This window comes from Pyxicephalus adspersus, chromosome Z (genome assembly GCF_032062135.1).
Source record: "Pyxicephalus adspersus chromosome Z, UCB_Pads_2.0, whole genome shotgun sequence".
In the NCBI taxonomy this organism is placed as follows: domain Eukaryota; kingdom Metazoa; phylum Chordata; class Amphibia; order Anura; family Pyxicephalidae; genus Pyxicephalus; species Pyxicephalus adspersus.
The window spans coordinates 64,798,316-64,821,172 of NC_092871.1; the positions used below are offsets into that span (position 1 = coordinate 64,798,316).

The 22,857-nt window shown below is 39.5% G+C and overlaps 1 protein-coding gene across 6 annotated transcripts; it reads right to left on the reverse strand.

Moving 5' to 3' along the window:
- Positions 1 to 232: 232 nt before the first annotated feature.
- On the reverse strand, positions 233 to 22,299 carry POMT1 (protein O-mannosyltransferase 1). 6 transcript variants are annotated; one of them, XM_072430060.1, is made up of 20 exons: positions 22,196 to 22,290; positions 19,607 to 19,863; positions 16,551 to 16,657; positions 15,000 to 15,050; positions 14,008 to 14,154; positions 13,631 to 13,742; positions 13,394 to 13,459; positions 13,221 to 13,314; positions 12,987 to 13,142; positions 12,417 to 12,547; positions 9,824 to 9,919; positions 9,641 to 9,733; positions 7,592 to 7,688; positions 7,349 to 7,441; positions 6,531 to 6,651; positions 5,785 to 5,882; positions 4,979 to 5,092; positions 3,253 to 3,379; positions 2,124 to 2,301; positions 233 to 1,339 (listed from the first exon to the last, which is right to left on the reverse strand). In XM_072430060.1, exons 2-20 carry the CDS (start codon positions 19,726 to 19,728, stop codon positions 1,165 to 1,167), a joined length of 2,178 nt encoding a protein of 725 aa, XP_072286161.1. In that variant the 5' UTR covers positions 19,729 to 19,863; positions 22,196 to 22,290; the 3' UTR covers positions 233 to 1,164. The 6 variants fall into 6 exon arrangements, with proteins under 6 accessions (XP_072286161.1, XP_072286160.1, XP_072286162.1 ...); XM_072430059.1 differs by having other exon boundaries at positions 12,987 to 13,314; positions 22,196 to 22,299; XM_072430061.1 differs by lacking the exon at positions 22,196 to 22,290 and having other exon boundaries at positions 12,987 to 13,314; positions 16,551 to 16,595; positions 19,607 to 19,729.
- Between the last annotated feature and the right edge of the window lie 558 nt (positions 22,300 to 22,857).

Below are 22,857 nucleotides of genomic sequence, written 5' to 3' on the forward strand. Positions count from 1 at the left end.
AAAAACTTTAATAAACCAGCAAAGATATGTACACATTTTATATGTACACATATTTGAATTTTGTTGTATACTTATTTGAAAAATACTCTGTATTTGATCATTAGAGGCCATCACTATCTATACACATCAGTCAGTAGCAGCGGCTTGTTTCTTTGTATAGACTGTTATATTCTTCCATGTCGGCTAGAGGACTTTTTACCAGACGAAACAATGACATTTTTTTCAACAGACATTTGCAACAAAACGTTTAATGACATGTTCAGTATTCTGTGTTTAATGTCTATGCATTTCTATGTGTCATCTGTACACAAATTCAGTGCCATTCATTAAAATAGAATATAAACCTTTTCTTTTTTTTCCCATTTGTACAGGGTTTTATCTTTGTGTTAATTGTTTGCCTTATGTAAATTCCAATAGTGATACCAAAGGACAAACCAGTGTGCTATGGGGTCCACTGAGAAATTGCTTTGCCTTCCTGTTATTGTTTGAAGCAGATGCTGTTTTATTGATCATAGCTTCCAACAGCAGATACAGGTGCCCCATGTTGTACAGAAATGCCTTCCCATCCATAAGCACAGGAGTGACAACATTGCTTTGAAATCAGTGCTTTAAAAAAATCAGAGACTTTAAAGCTAAGCTTTGGGTAAATTACTGTCCATTACATTTATTCTTATTATTTTCTTACATTTATTCTATCACTATTTGTTTTTTAACCTCAGTTGAGCTTTAAAAAGTCATTTATGTCAACTAATAATGTCTTGGCCCTGGTTGCATTTAACAAAACAGTTCTGCTTCCTATATCTAAACTTCTAACATTACAAAACATTCCTGCTGTAAAAAAAAAAAAAAAAACATGCAAAAGACTACTGTAGGATTTGCTGGTGACAGTAGGCTTGTTGGTTGATTGCAGCATTGTCTCGTGGCATTTTGGCATACCAGGCAAGAATAAACTAACATAAATAGCCAATTTCTAGTCTAGATTCCCAAACCTTTGCAAGCCATGTAACAAAGTTCACACAATCTGTCTGTAACCTGCAAAACTCTAAAGAGGTAGAGAATATAAATCTTTCCCCATGCTTCCACCATCCCGTGACCCAGGTGTCCAGCAGTGGTTGTGGCAGTTTTGTAGCCATTGTGTTCTGGACGTGGTCTATTAGGCCAGTGTCACTGGTTTCTGATGAGAATATCCCATGTGTCCTTCCACTGTAGACTCCTGAGTTCTGTCGCTGACAGTGCAGGATTTCCAAATGTCAGAGGAGATAATGTGCGGTAAGTCAGAAAAACGCTAGAAATCCAGACTAAAAGCAGGGAGGCGAATGTATTTTTTAGAGCCTCAGATCTGCAAAAATACAAGAAAGAGCAGTAAAACAATCCAAAATAAAACCATGAGATAGGTCACTACAAATATATGGTAGAAACCCTTTGACAAATTACACATTAATGTAGCATTTCTCTACCTTTTTAACATGGTGAATCCTTGAAACAATTTTCAGGTCTTCAGGGAACCCCTTCTATGACTTCTTTATCCACAGCTCTCTCTATATCTGCATGGTGGCCAGTGGGAAGAATGGCACCCAACCTTTTGCACGTTGCAGACCACTAAATGCACGGACTCCGGCCCGCACATGCGCGGGGAGCTGTGTGTAACTCAAAGGGGAAGAAACATCCCCCCAGAGTGACATCATGATACCAGAACCCGCCCACCTCCCTAAGGCTCCAGGAGATGTCGTCCGCGGCTCTGGCCAGTGCGCCCCCCCAAGCACTTCCACATTGTGACAGGTTGAATATAAAGGAGCTAGGACCACCATAGATAGGTACTTATTGTTACATTTCCCAATTAAAGGTAACTATAGTAATTTTGTGTGTTATCTTTTATTATTATGGTTAGGAATAAAAAAATACAGTTTTGCTCTTGAAATTTACAAACTCAAGTGAAGAAATCAAAACAGTGTTTCCTTCTTAATCAGGAATCAGATTTTGTCTCAAGTTTCAATAGAATAAAGTAAGCCTACAGACAAATGGCTTCTGGACTGTGTTCTTTTGCTTACAGACTTTTGCTTACAGACTTTCATTTTAAAATTTCAAACTTCCTGCCCAAGGGAGACAGCTGTTACTAGACTTACCTAAGCAAGTGCTGGTGAATGTGCTCAAACAGCGGAGGCAGCAGGAGGATTTGGCAGGTCAGAGCAGGGAGGTAGTGATAAAGGAAGAGTGTTTTTTCCATTAAGAAGAATGGCAGGTAATTCACAGCCCACCCACCAAGGCACAGTATTCCTGTCATTTGCAAGGCCTGCCAGGAACCTGGAGACAAAACACAATATCAATGACCTGTCTGACTACTGCATGGCATTGTCTGATGAGGCACAATTTGTTGAGCAGAGTGAAAATCACTTCATAGCTAAAATCACTGGGAGGTTGCTGCTGTGGTGTTTACTTCTTGCCAAAGAGTCATCTGTATCTGATGATCTGTTAACAAAAGTCTCCCTGCTCTTAAGTCATCCATTCAATGAATCTGTGATTTCTGCACATATTATTGATCATTATCCCACTAGTCATCAGAGGGGCATCTCTGAAATCGGAAAGCAATGTCCTGCTTCAACAAGAATGGCTGTTTCTATATCAGGACAAGTTCCTGTTCAATATTTCTATTTCCAATAATAAGAATTCATTTTTGGTGTTGGTTTGATGTCTTTGTTTCATAAAGGTTGTGTTGAGCCAACCTCTTTGTTGATTATTTAGAGCTCATTTTATAGGTATAAGGGAAAGAAGGGGAAAAAAAGAGTTTTCAGGCTCAGGAGGTTTTTGTGCAAAAATAAATCAAGTGTGTATTTTTCAAATTACAAATAGTACATACATCAGTGGTACATATTATTTGTTTTAATCTCAATATCCAAATGCCTGTTATTGTCACAGGGTTTGGATACTTTAGACATGAGACTCCTTCCAATGTCATACGAACACACCGAGGCATGCACATGGGCACGACACTGGAGGACAACGATGGGTGGGACCAAGTGTTTAATATGTTTATTGCTACCCTGAGTGTGGCTCAGGGTTACCGCTTTCAGCATGTTTTTTTTACCCCGAGCCACAGTCGGGAATACCGCTCAGGGGGTTAAAGACTTAGCCAGAGGCTTGAAAAGGTTAATGTACAAGCCTCGAGCAACTAGGCATGTAATCTTTGTGTATCTGCAATCATTGTGTAAACTATACAATATTTGAAACAAATATTTGTGAAGTTTATACCCTTACCTTGGGGAATGTCAAAAATCGCTCTTCTCTGTCGCAGCAAATAAAAAAGAAATAGTGTGGTGTACAAAATGGCACCAATGTTTGCAGAATACCAGATGATGGGGTTACCCAAGAGCTGAATCTGAGCCTGAAATTAAAGCCACAATACATAGTTTAAAAAGTCCTAAACACTTCTAGCACATCAAAATGATAGTTTTACAAACTGACCTTCTCCACAATGGAAGTAGAATTCCAATGGACAACCTGATAAACTGTCACATCAAGACAGAACCTAAATGTCATCTTGAGAATGTGATGCAGAATGTAATTATGTTTAAACAATTTGCTTTAACAACATTCAAAACATTAAATAATGCTTTTTCTAGATTTTTTATTAGACCATTATATTTCAGTTTCAATCCGGAACCGGGGTGAAACAAAAATGCTATTTCTGGATTCTTCTTTTATATTATGAAGAGATCCAATAACTAGAGATCTAATAAACCATTACAAAAATCCTATCAATTCCCATCAGAGCAACGTGGAGCTGAAAATATAATCTAGAAATATTTTATAAATACACAGACAAAACTGACACCCAATAAGTTCAAAATTGTATGTTTTGTGTGTAATATCAAATGCACATAAGATGTGTTTAAAATGCATAGCAGTCAATTTGGGTATTAATGCTGGACTAAACCGAAAATAAAAAAATTTACACGTACCTTTAATCCTGCAGGTGCCTCAATGGCGCTGGTCCTTCCCACAATCTGGCCCCACACCCTTCTGGAATTCCTCTTTGTCCTGGCACTAAGTAAGCTCTGGGTGCTGCTATCCTAATTCTTTACTTCCTTCTTCTTCCTTGGTCTTCTTGGCACATCACCCGATCTCACACTGCGCAGGTGCGAGATTGGGTGACTTAGCTCCTAGTAAAGGGGGGAGCCGATCTCACTGCGCTTGTGTGAGATGGGCATATCTTTTTCTTAAAAGAAATGCCCCTTCTGCGCATGTCCGAGATTAGAACATGCATAGGTGTACCCAAAGCCTCCCTGCATTCGTGGCGTAGGCGATCAAGACTGAAAGGGGAGGTGCTGCACCCTTTTTTTTTAACTTGGAAAAAAAAAAAATGAACAACATTTTCGATTTACATGTAACGTGAAAATGTTGAGTTTTGGTACGCTTTAAATAGTATAAAGGCTGGTAACACACACTTAACAGCCACAACTGAATTTCCTGTGTTTTGTACCTAAATACCCTAGCAATCGACAAGTTTTTTCGATATGGTCTAGGACTGTGCCCAGGTAACCTATTAAAAGCATTTTTTTTTCTACTCTACAAGGGCTGAACTAGCATTACAATCTATGGCAAGGAGGCATTCTTTTTTCATAAACATTCACTGAGTCAATTTACAGGTGTACAACTAGCTGTAATTGCTGCAACAATTTAGGAAATAAGAGTGCTATGTGACAAACAGGGAGGGGGTAAATTTGGCATCATTTTTATGAGACTCTTCTTTATGCGTGATTGAGATTGTAGATGCAGTGTAGCAAGTAAGAGGCAATTATCCAAGCAGATATTAAGACATATTGCTCTGTGTGCTGTCTCAATATTGAAAACAAGGTTTTATAATGTACATAAAGGTCTTGGTTCTGTGTCTGAATGGCTTTTGTGTACGAATGACACTGCTTGGTTATACAAGGACAATGCAGAAATACACTTATATTAGTTTAGTTTCTGCAACACTCACAGTGGTCTTTGGATGAAGCCAGTAAGCAATGCTGGTGTCAAGGGAGATCCAGTCTAGGGGCGATGAGCTATACTTGTGTTCAGGGCTTTCACTCCTCATCGTCAGCATCTTCCACTGGGGAGATAAAAAAAATCAAGTTTTGTAGACTAACCATCAGGCAAGTCACTGTCTCCAAGCAAATAGAAAATGTATAACTTTACTTTCCTCATCTGCATACTCTATTAGTTACACACAATAGTTACTCTATTATTAACATTACTGTTGTGTACAGTAGTGATGTGGATGTCAGAAGTAGGAGCCAAGGCATGCAGCAGTCAACACAGCATCTTTAAAAAGTATTGAAACACAAAAGTCAGCGTGGTAACTACGTCTTTCACAAGTTTACCTTTAAGGCAGAACTCCAGCTCAAAAAAGTGAAGTATTTAATGATTATACATAGGCTTACCCTGTTATTATTAATAAACAGTATTTATATAGCGCCAACATATTATGCAGTGCTGTACAATAAATAGAGCTTGCAAATGACACAGAAAGTGAGAGATGAGGCCCCAAAGAGTTTACAATCTAGGAGGTGGAGAAGCAGCATACAATAAAGAGGGGGGATATGGAATGGTGGGTGAGTAGTGAGGGTTTAGGAGACAGCAGAAGATGGATAGGCAAGTTCAATGTTTATGAAACAAGGAGATTCCTATATAAGCCCATGCTAAACCGTGTATTCTTTTTCTATTTAGAATGGACAAAGTGTACACCTGTGCACCTTTTACGATATTAAAATTCAACAGTAGGGTTCATAAAAAGACAGATACCTGGAGCTCCCAAAATCGAGCCATGAAACTGAGATTCCTGCCAACATCTATCTGTGGAGAAGAGTGCAGTTCCTGTTCCCGCTCAGGCTGCTCCCTGCCTGTGGGAGAGAACCAAAAAACATCAAAAGGCAAAAATTATTCAGAGCAGGGTTGGCAAACTCCAGCCTTTAGGCCAGATACGGCCTAACCGGTAGTTCGTTCCAGCCTAACGCTGCGGGTTGCCGGCCAGATCTGCCCACCCCTAAAATAGCCTGGTGGCCATAAAAGTTTGCCGACCCCTGATCTAGAGCACATGTGTAATAAAAATTAAATAATGGGACTTTCAAACCCTAAAAACCATACTATGATTTTTGATCTCCTGTCCAAACCAAGTTCCACAAAACGCATAGAATTTGCAATATTTTGAGACTGAGTATTCACATGTGAGATTGGCATTGATGTGACAAAAATATAAATGTAGTTGATTTTAAAGATTTTGCTTTTTAAACATATTTTGTAAATGAGTTTTTATTTTATATAATTTTAAAATTTGCTTGAAATATGGTTATTTAAGGCTTTGAAAGTCACATTTTTAATTTTTATTACATGCATGCGATTTCAGAGATGTGGCTGTGTTGATGTTAAAACGCAGGTGGTAGTTATTTTGGTGTGGTTTAGCAATAATCTAGAGGCCTGAAGAGGCTGAAGGGAAACAAAGCATTAATAGAACAAAACACGTCATTACTGAATGCAGAACAAGGACATACTTTTGCCATATCTGTGTTCCTCCACATTCCAAATAAAGCTCTGGTGATAGCCCTTGGCAACCTTGTTTCCAACCACCTCCAGCTGTCGATATCCCCAGTCTGGTAGTGCTAACCCACTGAGCTGGAAGAATATTCACAGGAGGAAAATTCAGGGAGAGAATAATAAAAAAAAACCCACAATATCTGCTGCAATGTTCCAATGCTAGTTACCTGGCTGCCATGCTGACCTAACACACAAAATTAGATTTAGGATTTTTTACATCTTGCTGCACATTGTTTCTGATTGAGTCAGTATGGAAACCAGACAGCCAGGCAACTAGCATTACTTTCTTAGGGATAGTCATAAAGTGATCAGGAAAAGATCTGACCTTTGTTTGTGAATTTAAAAGGGTTTCCAGCCCCATGTACACTATAATGCTGAAATCTATGCAAATGTATAAAAAGTGTAATTAAACCAACAGATATTGTTACATACACTTTTCTATTCTACTAATAAAATAATTTGTGTCTACAGACATTTTGCTAACTGTTTATAGTTCAGTCATGGAATATGTCCACGTCTGTAGGTTTTTCCTGCCGCTTCGATTACGGAGTCTGTTCACAGGAAAGTCTGACTGACCCAGATAGATTTTCCCAGCTGACTGCAATTTTTTCTCTAGAGACAGACAGTGATTTAATCTCTTCTCACAACATGGCCTCACAACAGCACAACATGAAAATTCACAAATGACAGTACAGTGCATACACACATTTTTCAGTTCATGATGGGTTTGTTACCGAAGTTCCAACTTAGTCATTTCCAATTTCTATTCTCATACCTTTAAAGTTGCAGATGTATTCACGTGAATAAGCCTGATTTCAGACAAGATTGTTTTCCATGTGTCTTTGTCAGATTCCCTGTTTACAATCTCCTGTAAACGTTAAAGATATATTTATTTACCAGTATTTCTACAATATATACTGCGTGCTAAACAGCAAGATATACATGAGTGCACCTTACCTAATTAATACTCCACAAATGGGATCTAATGGTAACATTGAGACCAAATGCTGACACTTACCACCTTCCATAGCGTCAGTGCTGGCATAGAAATATTATAGTCAATGTAGCAGGAGATCTCTTGGGAATACGGAGAGAGAGGGGCAGCCACATCATGTCTGAAAAAATAAAACAGCAGCTTGCACAACTAATTTTTTTTAGCTCTGTTTCCAGTGTAAAGCAATATATGCTAAACTACTGCTTATTAACGATAAACTTTAGGAATGCAGCGCAAGATCTTCATTGCACCGATAGTTGCACAACTTGGTCAAGAACAGAACCTCAGCCTGAAAACTGGATCATGACAAAGTAGCAACATTCTGATAATATACTGTATATACTTGAGTATAAGTCAATCCGAGTATATATTTTTACCTTGGAACACAGGAGAAATTGATTGACTCAAGTATAAGCCGAGGGTGGGAAATGCTGGCTGGCAAATTTCAATATTAAAAAAAAAAATACCAATAAAATTACAATATTGAGGCATTGCCCAAAATGTGTTGGGATCCTGGCCTTTAAAGACAAGAGTTGGACAGCTATTTAGCAGCCTGTGGATGGAGAATAAAGAAAACTTGTACTCAGGAATACAGGATGCCACTCTTTCTTAAAATGCTTTACCGTATGTCTTTCTGTCATCTGATCCTTGGTGACTCTAAGCATGGCATGTAACGCATTGTATGGTATTTACCTTACTACAGACACCTTCATGTGCTGGGGCTGGATGCTCCTCTAGGCTCCTCTCAGGTATTCCTGGCACAATAGCAAGGCCCTCAGACGCAGGTCATTGCTGAGCTCCAGCCTTCTCCCCCTCCGGGGACAGGGGTTCCATTTCAGGCTTCGGACCTTCCGCTGATTTCTCATGGCTGTAGGGAGCTCCGACATCACCAATGCTGGAAGAAGAGCCATTGGGGCTTCAAGAGGGGGCTCCCCTATGGATTTTCCCTGGGCAGAATGTTCTTCTGGCTGACTGACACCAGAATCCTGGCCACTGCTGTCCTCTTCCTGACCGGCTCCGTCTCTCTCATCTGACCACCTGCTGGCTCTGGTTACCGCTATACAGAGAGAAGCAGGGCTCAGGCTGCGCTTCTCCCATTCACCTCATGTGAACAGATGCCAGCCAGAATGACCGCTACTTCCACCAATTGCTTCAAGGCATACACGGGCACCACCGGCAGCAGCCAATCGCATGCTCTTTACACATATGGCAACACCAACTGTAAGCTGACTGGAGTATAAAGGTGCGTACACACTTCCAATTTTTATCGTTCAAAACGAACGACGAACGATCGATTGGGCAAAAAATCGTTCGTAAAAAAGTAACCAACGACGCCGACGAACGAGGAAAGTCGTTGGAAACGAACGACCGGACCGGCGGATCGGATTGGACGACGATCGTTGAACATCGTTCGTGTGTATGGTCGTTCGTTGATCGTCCATGTTCAGAGCATGCGTGATGAACGAACGTCCGTTCACTTTCCTGTCGTGCACATAGTTCCTCTATCGCTCAAACGATCGTATCTATTGTGTGTACAATATCTACGAACGATCGTGTCGTTATCTCTATGTGCAGGATCGGTGCTATACGATCGTTCGTAGATATCGTGCAGGATCGTTCGTCGTTCGTTTTCCAACGATAATAATTGGAAGTGTGTACGTAGCTTTAGCCCTGGGTGACTTTTCAGCTTTTGGGTGGGTCAGGTATATACAGTATAAACTATGCTTTTTCTGCTCACTCCTCTTGATTGCATGTTGACTTTCATCACATTCACTGGCTTGGTTGTAGTGTTGCATCTCCTTTTCCTACCCTGACTCTGTACAGCTTACACAGGACTGATATCAAGGTAAATAGGATAAGCACTATTATTATTTAAATAGTAATTATGATTTTTTTTAATAAAAATATATAAAATCACATCTCATTAGTGTTTTTTCAAATATCTTCCTGCAGATCAACTTTAGGCAAAAGGAAGCAACACATAACACTGCTTAGACTTCATTAGGCATCATTATTGGACAGGTCTACACTTTATGGCTATATACAATTAGCACAAGTATCTCTGACACATACGTGTTAAGGAATCGACCCGTCATGCCATGGACAAGCTGTATAGTGTCTCCATGACGTACAGCACGTGGTGGCGAACCGACAACCATATCCTGTCTGGTAAAGGACAATACAGATGTTATCAGCATTTCTTTCTTTCCACATGCTCAGAAAACAGAAGTGACACTCAGACTGCTGTGTGGTTACCTGGATGGGTCCTTGACAATCCACCAGTTATTGACATCTTTGAATGGATAACACGTGACCTGCTGCTGGTGTGAACTCCCGCGTCCTCCCTCATACCTACAAAATGGGTGTTACAGGGTGTTCAGCACACAAATGGTGACTGGTAACTGATGTGGGAACAATCTCTCCCTTATCTTCCCCTAAAGCCCAGTGTACATTGCTGGAAATCAATAGACAGTATCTACTGTGTGTTTATACAAAGGCTGAATTGAATAATAATCTAATCTCTTACAGAGGGAGGGGTGAGTCTGCACCCAGCACATCCTTTGATAAAGGGCCCAGCATCACATATTACACATTAGTTTATATACCCAAAATAAATCTGAATTTTAACCTGCTTATATTTTGTCTGGTTTTCCCTCTTAACACACTAATGACATTTTAAATAATGTCAGCTTTTATTACAAACCAGTCAAGTCATAACTTGACCTCCGAGCTTGTCTTTGTAATGCATGCAAATCAGGACTGCTGAGACAGGCTGGGAACTGTACATTGCTTCCTTGAAAACATCATAGCACCCTCCCTTAGTTTTGTTCTCAAAAACCTTCAGCCTTAATGTAATTCTGAAGGAGTGAGGGTTTTTAATTAGGTTTCATTTGCATGCAGACTAGCCTAGGTAACACCAAGGTATGATGCTGGTCCTAACTGGTTGAAAGGACTGCCATACCCTCCAGCCAGGAAAGTAGGTGAGCTCTGTTTGTTTTACACTGCAAGAAAAAGTGTGCAGTAAAATTAACAGTAGGTGATTTCAGGAGCGCTGCCTGTACAGCTGTGCAAGACTGAAGGGAGCTCCACCTTTGAAGGATAATTACATAAATATTTTAAGCACGGTTACCAGCAATACATATTTGAGGTTATCATGTGATCAGACCAGTCAAATGACTTTCCTCTAGATAAGGATGGCACTAGACTGATCTGCTCAGCACAAATAAAAGCAAGCCTTCAATTACAACAATCAGAACAAATACATGGATGCTGCATTTTGTAACTGCCCTCTTATGTCCAAGGTTAAGTACACACATGCAATAATTGTCATTAGAAAATGAACAACTGACAACATATCAGCGATTAATCAGGATTATTTTGAACTATTGAATAGTGCGCGATTCTGTACATGCTGTACGTTCAAAGATAATCCACCAATAATGTACTATATGTATCTATATACTAGATATGATCGTTTGAACAATACAGGAGGTGACGTGTACCAGAGAAAGTGTACCGCAGAACCATCTTCTATCACTACAGGACTGTACACAATAGATAGACAACGATCATCGCCCAAATGCATCTGCCAGGACAGTCATTCATTTCCAACAACATTCCTTGTTCATCTGCGTCGTTGTGCACTTTTTTGTTAACAAACGATTAGTTGTAAATCTTTATTTCCAAAAACAATTATTCCACATGTGTACGTAGCCTAAAACAGACCTAAGGAACTAAAAAAAACAGTGAATACCAAAAGCAACAAAAACATTATCAGAAACACACACAATAACTGTTACCTCCCCCTTACTTTAATTGAGAGATTTACCAACTTTACTATTCTATATATTAAACATAAGGATGTACTCAATGCCAATGTAAGGAATTTTCAGGTGTAGTTAGAATATTTTGGTCTCAATTCACAAAGCTTTAGAACAAGGCTAAGGATTTTTATTTTCAGACACGTGACTAAAAATCTCAGGTCTTAGTGAATGCAGGAATCAGCTATCTGTTTTGAAAGTATAGATCCTTATCCTAAGTATTTAAGAACTGTGTCTCTTACAAAAACACTTGGAACATTTATACACCGCCTTCCAGGTATTTATTCACATCTGAGTTAGAGGATCATACGTATTATTGTGTGTTGTGTGCATTGGTGCAGCAGCATTTATTGTCATCCCAATCCTTTGATCAACTTAACCTCCCGACCGTTAAGCCCGACCTTGGTACAGGCTAAAAAAAGTTGCTCTTTTGGTTAACCCCGAGATTTTCCGTACATTAAAATCCCCACTTACCCAGGTAAGTGGGGATTTAAATGTAGGGAAAATCTCGGTCCCCACTTTTGGTACAGAAATCTAGACCTCAGTGTAATGCTCAGGTGGTTAAATGTGTTGAAGGCACCACAATGCATGTCAACACATGTGTATTGTGTTGCACTGCTTTGGAGAAAAATGTGCATGTTCAATTCTTTGAGCATTCTGGTGCCTCGGCAGTCCATGTATTTCAATGAGCCTCCCTATGGAGTCCTATGGGGTATATAGATATCATGTGAGCTGTCCATGCTGAACCTATTCTAAAGAATTATATTTGCTTGGATGTAAAACTGATGTTGTGTTTTCAGAAGTTTTAGACACAAATCTAAGGCAAAATTGGGGAAAACTATAGCAATTAGGTGAGCACCTAATGCATTTATCTCAAGAATTCTTCTAATGTACTATATATATTGGGCATTCAATTTCCACATCAAATGCATTTCTCTACCAGATTTTTATGGGGATGCCCAAAGCTACCACTGCAGTGCTTTAAATTAATTCTGTGTCCACAGCAAATACACCCCACATATACTTACATTACTGGATAATTGTTCTTGTGTGAGTGCAGCCAGCAAGGCACTGGTTTACCCAAGGTGTTCCGGAGGGTGATCTGGGAGCCAAACGCCACCTCTAGTGGCTGTCCCTGTGTAATTCTTGACAGACCTCCCTGGAAACCAGAAACAGGTATTAACAAATAGGCACTTATTTCTACAGTATGCTGCATAAAATCAACTAGCTTCATTCTAGAACCATCATGTGGTTATGAAGCTTCACTTTAGAACCTGTGGCTTTCACACTAGAACTTGACATTTCAATGTGTCTTCAGAAAAGAACCTTTGTCTTTACACTATAACCTTGGATATCAGTGTGAATTTACTTTAGAACATCAAATGTCGCTTTATAATAGAACTTGGATGTTCAGTGTAACATTCTGAAACCTAAAGCAGGTCATCCTTGAGGGAACCAAACAAAGCCAATAATTTAGTACCTATGGTTTTGTTATCCTAGAAGTTGGTTCTAATAAAAGCTAATGTATATTTTATGAGATGGACTACATAAAATTTGCAGGCTTGTGATATACCAACATTTAGAGGAAGAACATATACCTTAAGACTGGCTTGAAATGCACTACTCATAATATGATCATGGGGCCCAGAATGGGTCAGAATGGACAGATGTATATAAAAGGTTCCCAGGTAAAAAGCTACAGGAACAAGAAGAAGAGCCAGGCTGCGTGCTCCCAAGTGAAACAGTACTGATATCTGCATGAGATAGAGAAGAGACAGATGAAGGAGTTGCTGAGGCCACACAGTCAATGCGCTAATAAGCAAAGTACATACATTGGAGAGTTTGCGGTCACCAACCAGTTGCCAGCTGTGGACTCCAGCTATCCCAAGAATCAGAAGGTAAGTAAATAGACCCATGTACTTCACCCTGAGAGCAGGAGATGAGTGTCAGAGTAGAATAACATAATGGAGGTTTGGAAAAGGTAAACTTTCATTATACAACTTACCCTACAGCAAACGAGCAGGATATACCAGTTAAAACCAACCAGAACCACCAAAACATGGAAAATGGGCTGTAGAGTAGAAAACACCATTATATTTTTACAGGGTATGCTATGGCCTCGGCTATATCAGCAGTTGGCTGCAATCATTGATCCACTCAGAATAAATTTATATACACCAGTGTTCAGTTCATAAGGTAGGTAAAATAGACGAGTTTATTCATTTATTTATTTTTTGCTCACCTGATCTGCTGGTAACACTGGAACTTGAGGTATGACAGGAAGGCCAGAAGAATGAAGAAGATGAGAACAGGCTCCAGCAGGATCAGTCGTGACTGAGTATTTAAAGCATTTTCTAAAACACATAACAAGCAAACAGTACATGCATATTAAAGTTCCTGCACATCTATCTGTCTATCAAGCATTTTGTGTATAGAAAAATTGAGATCTAATCCTCATCCACGCACATATAGCCCAACCTCCATATCTCCCAACAAGTCTTACCTTCAAACATGTCATCTAGAACGGAGCCTTTCCCTGTCTCATGACAGGGAAATGGTACAGTAATGCACTGGACACATCAAGTAAAACTACTTATCAAAGCAACAAGTAAAACTGACCAAACAAAACCAAAATAGCAGCTATCAGTCCCGACAAAGTGGAGTATCCAAGCTTCAGAACTATTTGATAGGCCAGTGGAATACACAGTCCTCCCGACACAGCTGGGAGCAGGCGAAGTGCCCAAACAGGAACATTGCTGGTATATTCTACAGGAAAAACCGTAAAAACACATCAGTACAGTATACATATTGTACAGAATAATTTTAAACACCTTTAAATTACTATAAAGCATTTATTGCAAAATGGTATCATGACACAGGATCAGAAATTAAATAGAAAGCACAGTCAAAACTGCATTATTCTTATCTTTTTTCCTCGGAATAAACATCTGTATGAAGTAGGCTGGCAGTGAAAAGAGAACTTCCTGCTTTGAATAATTTAAGTCTAGTCCAATGTTGCTACATTTAACCAGCGAATGTATAAATCAACTACAATCCCTTGTCACATGATTCTATAATGTATATACTAATGTTGCAGAGGCTTTACTGGGATTAAAATAATTTTGTAGAATACAGTCTATACGAAGACTGAAAAGACACCAACTGTCTTTAAGTTTAGTGGACAGGAGTGAGGAATATGAATAGTCACAAGATAAAACAAACAATTAAAAGTCAAAAATGAAAATAATTTTAAAATGCATAATGGCAACATAGCTTACGCGTTCAGGATTTCAGTATACATATCCAGGCTTTGCTGTAGAGCACTAGTAAACTAATGTCCCCTAAATCAGTAACTTAGTCAGAGCCACAAAGTGCAGCCATGTGATACCTGGACTAGCTTATCATCTCGAAAATCCTATGCCTGAATATACATTCCAAAAGTAGAACTGCACATTTGAGTTTATTAAGCACAATTACATTAAAGTTTTATGGATCATTAACTTGCAGAAATGTTGAACACACGCAAAAAACAAAACCTTTTGGTAAACAAGAAAGGAAAGGACTTTCGGGCTAAAGTAGTATTTGCTAGACTATTATGCCTTGCATCCTACCTGCCCCAATTCTGCTCCACATATAGTTGCCATCAAAACCAGCAAGATATCCTATTGAGAGGGGATACATAGAGAAAAAAACTAAATGAGTGAAAATACATGATATATCAATGGAAATCATGTGCCTGTATACAAAACAAATTCAACCTATTCTTGGGTAAGATTTTACTGCCTCAAACTGATTGAAACTCCTGGTGCCCTTTGTTACCTACTGCACAGCCTTTGAACCCATTGCAGACAACAGTCCATTTTTTTTGTACCATATAATTTTTTTCTCTGCTAAAATTACTGTTAGACAAGTAACCTATAAAAGGGGCTGGAAGGAGCGCAATTGTAAAAGCCAAGTTGTAAAGGCATTGTAATAGTGATCTCCAGTAGTCTAATGCAACAATTCTCTGTTATGCTCCTATAGTATGCCTATAGTTTTTGACCATCTCCTGTAACATATCTGTACATTCACAGTACAGTACATTCATTAAACATTTGTTCAATGAGCCTTACCTTTTGGTAATATCAGGGGCTGCACCTGAGAACCTTTTACCTGGTGACAATTTCTGAATTGGGCCCCTAGCTTTGGATATGTAGGACTTATGAAACTACTGGGTGCTAGCATACACCGGTAAAAGGGGTCACTCTGGACAGTGCACATTACAAGGGATAGTGGAAAAAAATGCAAAACATAGGTAAAACTTACCAATTCAATCACCAAATTTTTTTTTTTTTTACCGACAGCCACTTCTTCTGCCATGCACTGATTTGTCAGATTTCTGCATCCCCCTTTACATGCTGTAGTTTAGATGACAATACTACAACACTAGTGTGTTGCTTTAAACCTGCAGTTATAATCTAGTAATGTAGCACAGGTGGAGGATGGAGGGATCTGTCATACCTGAAAGTGTTGGATGCCAAAGATACCAGAGGTGGGTAAAGTTCATTAAGGGAAAAGATTTCTTAGCTTTAAGGCTCTTTAAACCTTTTCTGACCAGAGGACATTAATGTTGCAAGAACAGGCCAAATTTAGGTTAATATATCTATATTAAAATAACTAGTTTGCATACATAAGATGTATATATATTTTAACAACAAATTAGACTTTTATTCAAGCCACTATTTTATTACAAAAGCACCCTGCTCTGTTTGTTAAAAGCAGACAAATGTGAAGTGTACGGAAAATAATTTTTACAGTGATATTTCCATATTTTTTTACATTCATAAATGGTTTTAAATAATGGATCTGTGTCTGCCATGTAAAATATTGGAGAGATGGCAATGCAGTCTTAAACTGTAACAGGGTGACCTATGTAAGCTGAAAGACAATTAGGAAACTTTGTCACAGATTTCTACCTTTCCCTGTTATAAACAATTGTTTGTTCCACCATAGGCCTTTTCAAAATTGGTTTAGAAGCAGATTTTTGGGACAATTAGTGAGCCAATCACACAAGCAGGAAATTACATGTCTGGGGGTACAGACTGCCCCAGCTTGTCATAATTTTATTATTTTTTTTATTCAACTTAACCAACTTTAACATACCAACAATGATGTCTGCTCACCTCCAAAAGCCAAAAGCATGTGTCCTAAGGGAGGTCCGCTGTCATCTAAGAAGAATATACCTTTCATGTACATGGATATAAACTGGCCATAGTATACTTCATCAAATCTATGATGTATAGAAGCACAATTACAACATGTACAGTGTATGTCCTAGAATACTCAAACATAAACCAAATCAAGAAATGGGCAAACCATACTGATTGGATAAGAAAAAGGCCCACACTGATCATAACAAGATGAGCAGACCTATTACTGAGCCATTGCAACATAGGTGAATTTGGCATCAGTCTATGTGCACGTCACAATAAAATAAATAATTACACTGGGGAACGCATTTTTGTTTAGTTAGATCTTACACTTGTTTTTAACTAATTTTGGGTGGTGAATCCAGAAATGACCCCAGTTTTTACGATACAGGGTACCCTCCATTTTGGTCAAAAAACACAAATTTTAAATACAATGAAAAAATAATGAAATAACTTGAATTTACTGTTTATTTAAATTTCTTTTGTTTATACAAAGGATTTATTTTTACTCTATGAGATTTTTTTACAGTAAAAAATTAGAAAATTTTCCCGGGTAAGCAGTAAGGTAAAAATTTACGCTTATAGCTTTTCCTGGAGTGTTCAGTGTTAGGACAATCCCACCGGATGGACCATCAATAGTCAGCCATCATATGTATATCCCATCTACCCTGATACCGTCCTTCCATGACCTTCAAATCTTGGTGGAATCGTTCACCTTGCTCATCACTGACTGCACCAAAGTTTTTGGGGAAGTTACAAAGATGGCTATGCAGAAAATTCACCTTGATGCTCATTATGCAACCAAGCATTTTGTAGCTCTCCAAGAGTTTCTGGACAATTTCTGTGTAATTATTTGCTTGTATGTTTCCAAGAAAGTCCTTGACATTGCTTTGAATAATAACCAAGCTTTCTTTTCGACTTCTGACATTGTCCTGATGAAATGTTCATCTTTGATGAGCTGCCAAATCTGTGGACCATCAAACACACCGATCGTTTTTTTTTCAAATGACAGGCTAGGTAATGCCAAAATTAGGTACTTTAAACAGTCTTCTTCAGTTGGCAAAGCTTTAACGAACTGCTTCATCAGACCCAGTTTCATGTGCAGAGGCGGGAATATAATATTCTTTCTATCATGTGGCTAATGTAGAATGTTTGCATCACCTGGTTTTAGGGCAGATCTTGGAAGCCGATTCCTTTCCAATCAATGCCTCTCACAAGCTCTGCTGTAACACATGCACAAATAACAGGGATACATGATGTATTTGCGTTGCTGACCAAGAAAGAAGCATACCATTTTAAGGTCAACACAGATGACCCAATTGTGTTGGTGATATTGCAACAACTCAATGACTCTCTTTATGTCTGCAAATTCTTCACAAAGAGAAACTGAATGGCCAATTGGGACTGACCCAAATATGTTGCCACACTTTAAGCTCCTCTTTGAGCTATCGATGAATAGTCGCCATTCAGCTGAGTTATAGATTGGAATTTCCAATTCCTCTATTAAACCAGGTATGTTATGGCAATACACAAAGTGTCAGTTCTAAAGTACTGCAGAAATGGAATTTCTCTGGTTTGAAAGTACGATTCCTTCGTTCCTTTTTAAAGTACGTTTTTCTCACGCAGTCTTGCTAGGAGTTCTAGGAGTTGCTAGGAGTTCTGAAGCCTTCTTCGATAGTCCCAAATCACGTGCAAAGTCACTCAATTCATGCTGATCAAATCCCCTACGAACAGAGTCCTCTTCAATTTCAAACTCTTCATCATTGTTGTCACCTAGTTCATTACCATAATCATGTTCTTCAAGAGAGGATAGTGTAACGAAAACCGACACTGGGATTTCATCTGAATGAGCCACTGGGCGTTTAGCCGAGGGTAGACTGGGATACTCTATGTTACATTTTTTTTTCTTGTCATATCCTGAAGTTTTCACTATATAAAAGTAACAGTCACTAAAATGATCTCCTGGCTCTCCCCAAACCATAGGTATACCAAATGGCATCTTATCACGTGTTCCCTTTGTCCACATCCCTAAACCCTCAACACACTGTTTGCACACCTTATGAGGGGCCAAGGACTTATCTTGATCACCAAGTTTACTTTGAAATATGCCAAATAGGCTTGCTCTACAAATGTGCTGATGTTCGCCCTTTGACTGGGAATGGTGAAACTGACACATTATAACAAAATGAATCAGGGTTGTTTAGGCACTTAAGACAAGAAACAGCAGAGCCAGACATGATCTGAAAGAAAGGAAATACATGTGTAAGTAGAAAAATACATTTTGCTTATTCACTACGTAGAGCAGCACACAACCTCTGACCACACTGTCTTGTGTGTAATTAAATAGCCTATACAAATCCAGAAAAAAACTGACGTGATAAAAGAAAACTAACTGCACTTTAACCTCCTTGCCGTTAAGCCCGACCTTCGTACGGGCTCAAAAAAGTTGCTCTTTTCGTTAAGCCCGAGATTTTCCGTACATTAAAATCCCCAGGCCCACAATATAAACAAAAATTTCTATGCAAAAAAAATAGGATCACTTTTTGCATCAAAAAATGACAGAATTAGAACGCTAGGGGGGTTAAAATAGATATAATTAAACACTGCTCACTTCTCCATGACAACAACATTGACAAAACTAGCGACGCTGCAATTAAATCAAAGAGACAAACAAAAGCCTAATTACATCTGTCGCTTTCTACACAACAAAACATTTTCTAGTATTTTAGAAAAATAGTTCAAACCTCAAGAGAAAAAAGCTAACCCTGCAAATGGCAAGTAACAGAGAAACTGTACTTAGAGGATAGCCATGCAGTAAAGGTGAGAATTGCAGCATTGTTTACAATTATTACAAGGCCAAATTAAAAAAAAAAACATTCTGTAATATATCTGATGTAATAAAGGAGTGTTTAAAATAAGCTTAAGAATTGGATTGTTTAAACTTGTCAATAACAATGTTTCTCTTAAATTCAAGCTTAATTTCAGTCAGAATATAGAAAATCAATCTCAAAACAGGAGAAAATACTTACACCACGGCCTGGGGGTAAGAAAGATTCCACATTCTGCTCAAAACGCCCACCACTGTCAGAGCCACTAGGATCACGTTTATTTCTAGGGTTACCACAAACATGGACTTCTGAGGGCCTGACATCCCGTATGGAAGTGGAACAAAGTGGACAGGGGGGGGGGGGGGGGGATCAAGAAATGAGCTACATCAAAGAGGAAGCAAGGCTCAGAGACGAAAAAAGAGCATAGAAAACAAAGGCACGGAGGAAGAATTTACATCCTAAAGGAAAGAAAAATGAAAAACAAATTCAGTATAAAAAAAAATGCATTGCAGTTTTTAACATATTTCTGATTCTTTCTGCTAGCTTTTCAAGCTGCTGATACCTTGCCTGTGTTATAGATAAAGCCCTTTTTACTTTTGAAAAAAATAGAGAATTTACAACACTTTTGTTGTTTTGTATGTTTTTGACTCTGTTGGTAGTGGATTCTCCTTGTTATTTTACACTCTTGAATTTGGGAAATAGGGTGTCCTACACTAGACACTGTAGCCCACTTGCCAGCCACTGCTACTATTCGTACCAAGACCATGCTCCTTGACCTCATGCTATACACTTTAGTAGCATAGCTACAGATCCTTTGGCTCCTGTACAAATTTTTGACAAGGCCCCAATTTAGTACATGCTCTGTACCTCCCCACATGCTGTGAATCTTGCTAAAGTAAATTTTGAAGGTGGCCCTTCTAACGCCCCTCCCCCCCACGTTTTTGGACACACCTCTTTCATTGGTGCATTTAACCATTTATGCACTACATGGTCTGTCATGGGAGAACAAGACAAAACCCATCAACACAAAAAAAGCCAGAAAAAGCAGGACCAGATTTATATATTTTTTTTACTCCCCTAGGCCATCTACTTCATGCCCCATCCCAACACACAGCATCAAAAGTAAATTACAAAGATTTACAATACTTGTAAGATTGGCAAGATCATTACTATACTTAAAATGGAACTAAACTCGTGGTGGAGTGTAAGTTCTGTCATAATCAGCAAGTATGCACAGCCTACTACGGCACATACTTACCCTGTGCTGTCACCCTGCAGTGATCACAGGTCCTGCACCTGTCATCGCTGCATGCATGGGAGCCCACAAAGTTAAAGCGTACCTAAATTCAGAAATTGTATTTTACATAAAAGGGGATACCTACGTCACGCATCCCTTGGGTGCGCATGCATGTGCAGTGAGATCAGCAAGTTTTTTTCCAAACCTACCTAACCGGATCTCGCACCTGGGTCAGGTGACGTAGGAAGAACCAGGGAGATGAGGCGAAGAAGGCGGCACCTAGTGCACCAGCTCTGAGACAGATGCCGGGACGACGTGGGACTCGATAAAAGACACTGATCGACTGCGCTGCAGGATTGAAGGTAACAGGATTTTTTTTGTTTTGGCCATTGCCCAGTTTACTTCCTCTTTAAGATGCCTAATTTGAGGAAATAATCCCTTGTGCTTTGCTACAGGCTGTCCAGGATCGTGTGCAATCTCTGCAATGTGGCTTTGTTCTAGGATTTGGTACCTTACTTTTCTCCCTTAAACCTACCTCTAGCACACACAAGTATTTCCTCTGTATTCTACCCAAAGCACGCAAAGGGTTTTTTCCCCCTCATTTTCGTTTGTCCTATTGCTAACACACACATTGGTATCTCCCACCAGCACATACATTGGTCTGCCCTTGTATGCCATCCCCAGCACATACGTTGGTCCACCCTTGTATCCCATCCCTAGCACATACATTAGTCCACCCTTGTACCCTGTTCCCAGCAAATGCATTTGCCCACCCCGGTATCCATTCCCTAGCACGTAATTGGTCTGCCCTTGTATCCAATCCATGGTACACCCCATGGTCTGCCCTGTATCCCATCCCCAGCGTATACATTGGACCGTCCTTGTATCCAATCCCTGGTACACACCTCAGTCTGCCCTTGTATCCAATCCGTGGTACCCCCCTTGGTCTGTCCTTCCACCCCATCCCCAGCTCATACATTGGCCCGCCTTTGTATCCAATCCCTGGTAGCTCCTTGGTCTGCCCTTTTTTGTTTTGGCCATTGCCCAGTTTACTTCCTCTTTAAAATGCCTAATTTGAGGAAATAATCCCTTGTGCTTTGCTACAGGCTGTCCAGGGTCGTGTGACAATATTGGGCCAAGGAAAGGGAGCAAGTCACATGATGCTCCATACTTCCTATTCCAAAATCTTTCCTCCTAACAGGCAAACACCATGACTTTTAGGTGAACGTAGGGTGAAATGGGTAAGCATGAAGGGGATTAAAGTACAATTGTTCTGCATGAGCAAAGAGCATGTTCACCTTAATGCAATTGTTTGGAAAAGCCTAAACATTACAGTTCCTCTTTAAGAGCAATAAATAAACACTTTCTGTAGAAGTAGAGTGTATTACCCAAAACAGATATTTCAAAGCTAGTAATAGACGTTTACGGTGTGCTGGCAGTCTGTCCTAGAAACTCCAGCTGTACAACCGACAAACGTCGCTCACCGTCCCAGACAACTACAACAGAAAAATAGCAAAAAAAAATAAAAGATTACAGCTATTCACAATAATTACCTGCTTCGCTCTACATTCGATTCGTAATGTCTGAGGAGGTCGTGGCTCGATTAGTATAGACTATAGCTCACATGATCCGAACGCGCAGGGAAGGCTGAGAGCGAGAGTGTTTCTTCACGGGATGAAATCACGTTATTTGGAGTTTAAAAGATGTGATGTATTAGAATATATCTACCTTCCATCAATGCGGTGGAGGGGGGAGTGAGATTACAGTACTGCATATATCCCAATCATCCCTAATATGAAGGAACAGTATTACACCCAATTGACCCTACGTTCTAATAAAACAACAAGTGGTATACTAAACATTTTTAATCCCTTTTTACCCACTAAGTCTTTGCAGCTCAGGTAAGTGAGGGGTCCTTTGCCTGGGTGATGAAATGTATGCCTGTTGCTAATGGCAGCGATTGGGAGGTATGGGACTGGGGTCCTGTCTGTATGTATAAACTACTAGAACAAACCTGAAGATGTGGAGGAGGTGGGAACCCCTATACCAGAAAATGATGTATGTTCAACTCTGCAATGACCCATTGCACTGCAGGTATCCAGTACTTCTGACTGTGTCATACCCTTTCTCCCATATTGTGTGTTTATGCCTTGTGGTAACACAAAACTGATATACCAAAGCATGCATCTCCGCAGTGTGCCTTTGTTCTAGGATT

Coding starts and splice junctions, on each gene's coding strand:
- POMT1 (XM_072430059.1), bottom strand. CDS start 19,728: ATGTCAGGCCCTCAGAAGTCCATGTTTGTGGTAACCCTAGAAATAAAC. Junction 12,548..12,986: donor CATTTCAAGCCAGTCTTAAG/GTATATGTTCTT, acceptor TCTGGTTTCCAG/GGAGGTCTGTCAAGAATTAC. Junction 7,442..7,591: donor CACTGACGCTATGGAAGGTG/GTAAGTGTCAGC, acceptor TAACGTTTACAG/GAGATTGTAAACAGGGAATC.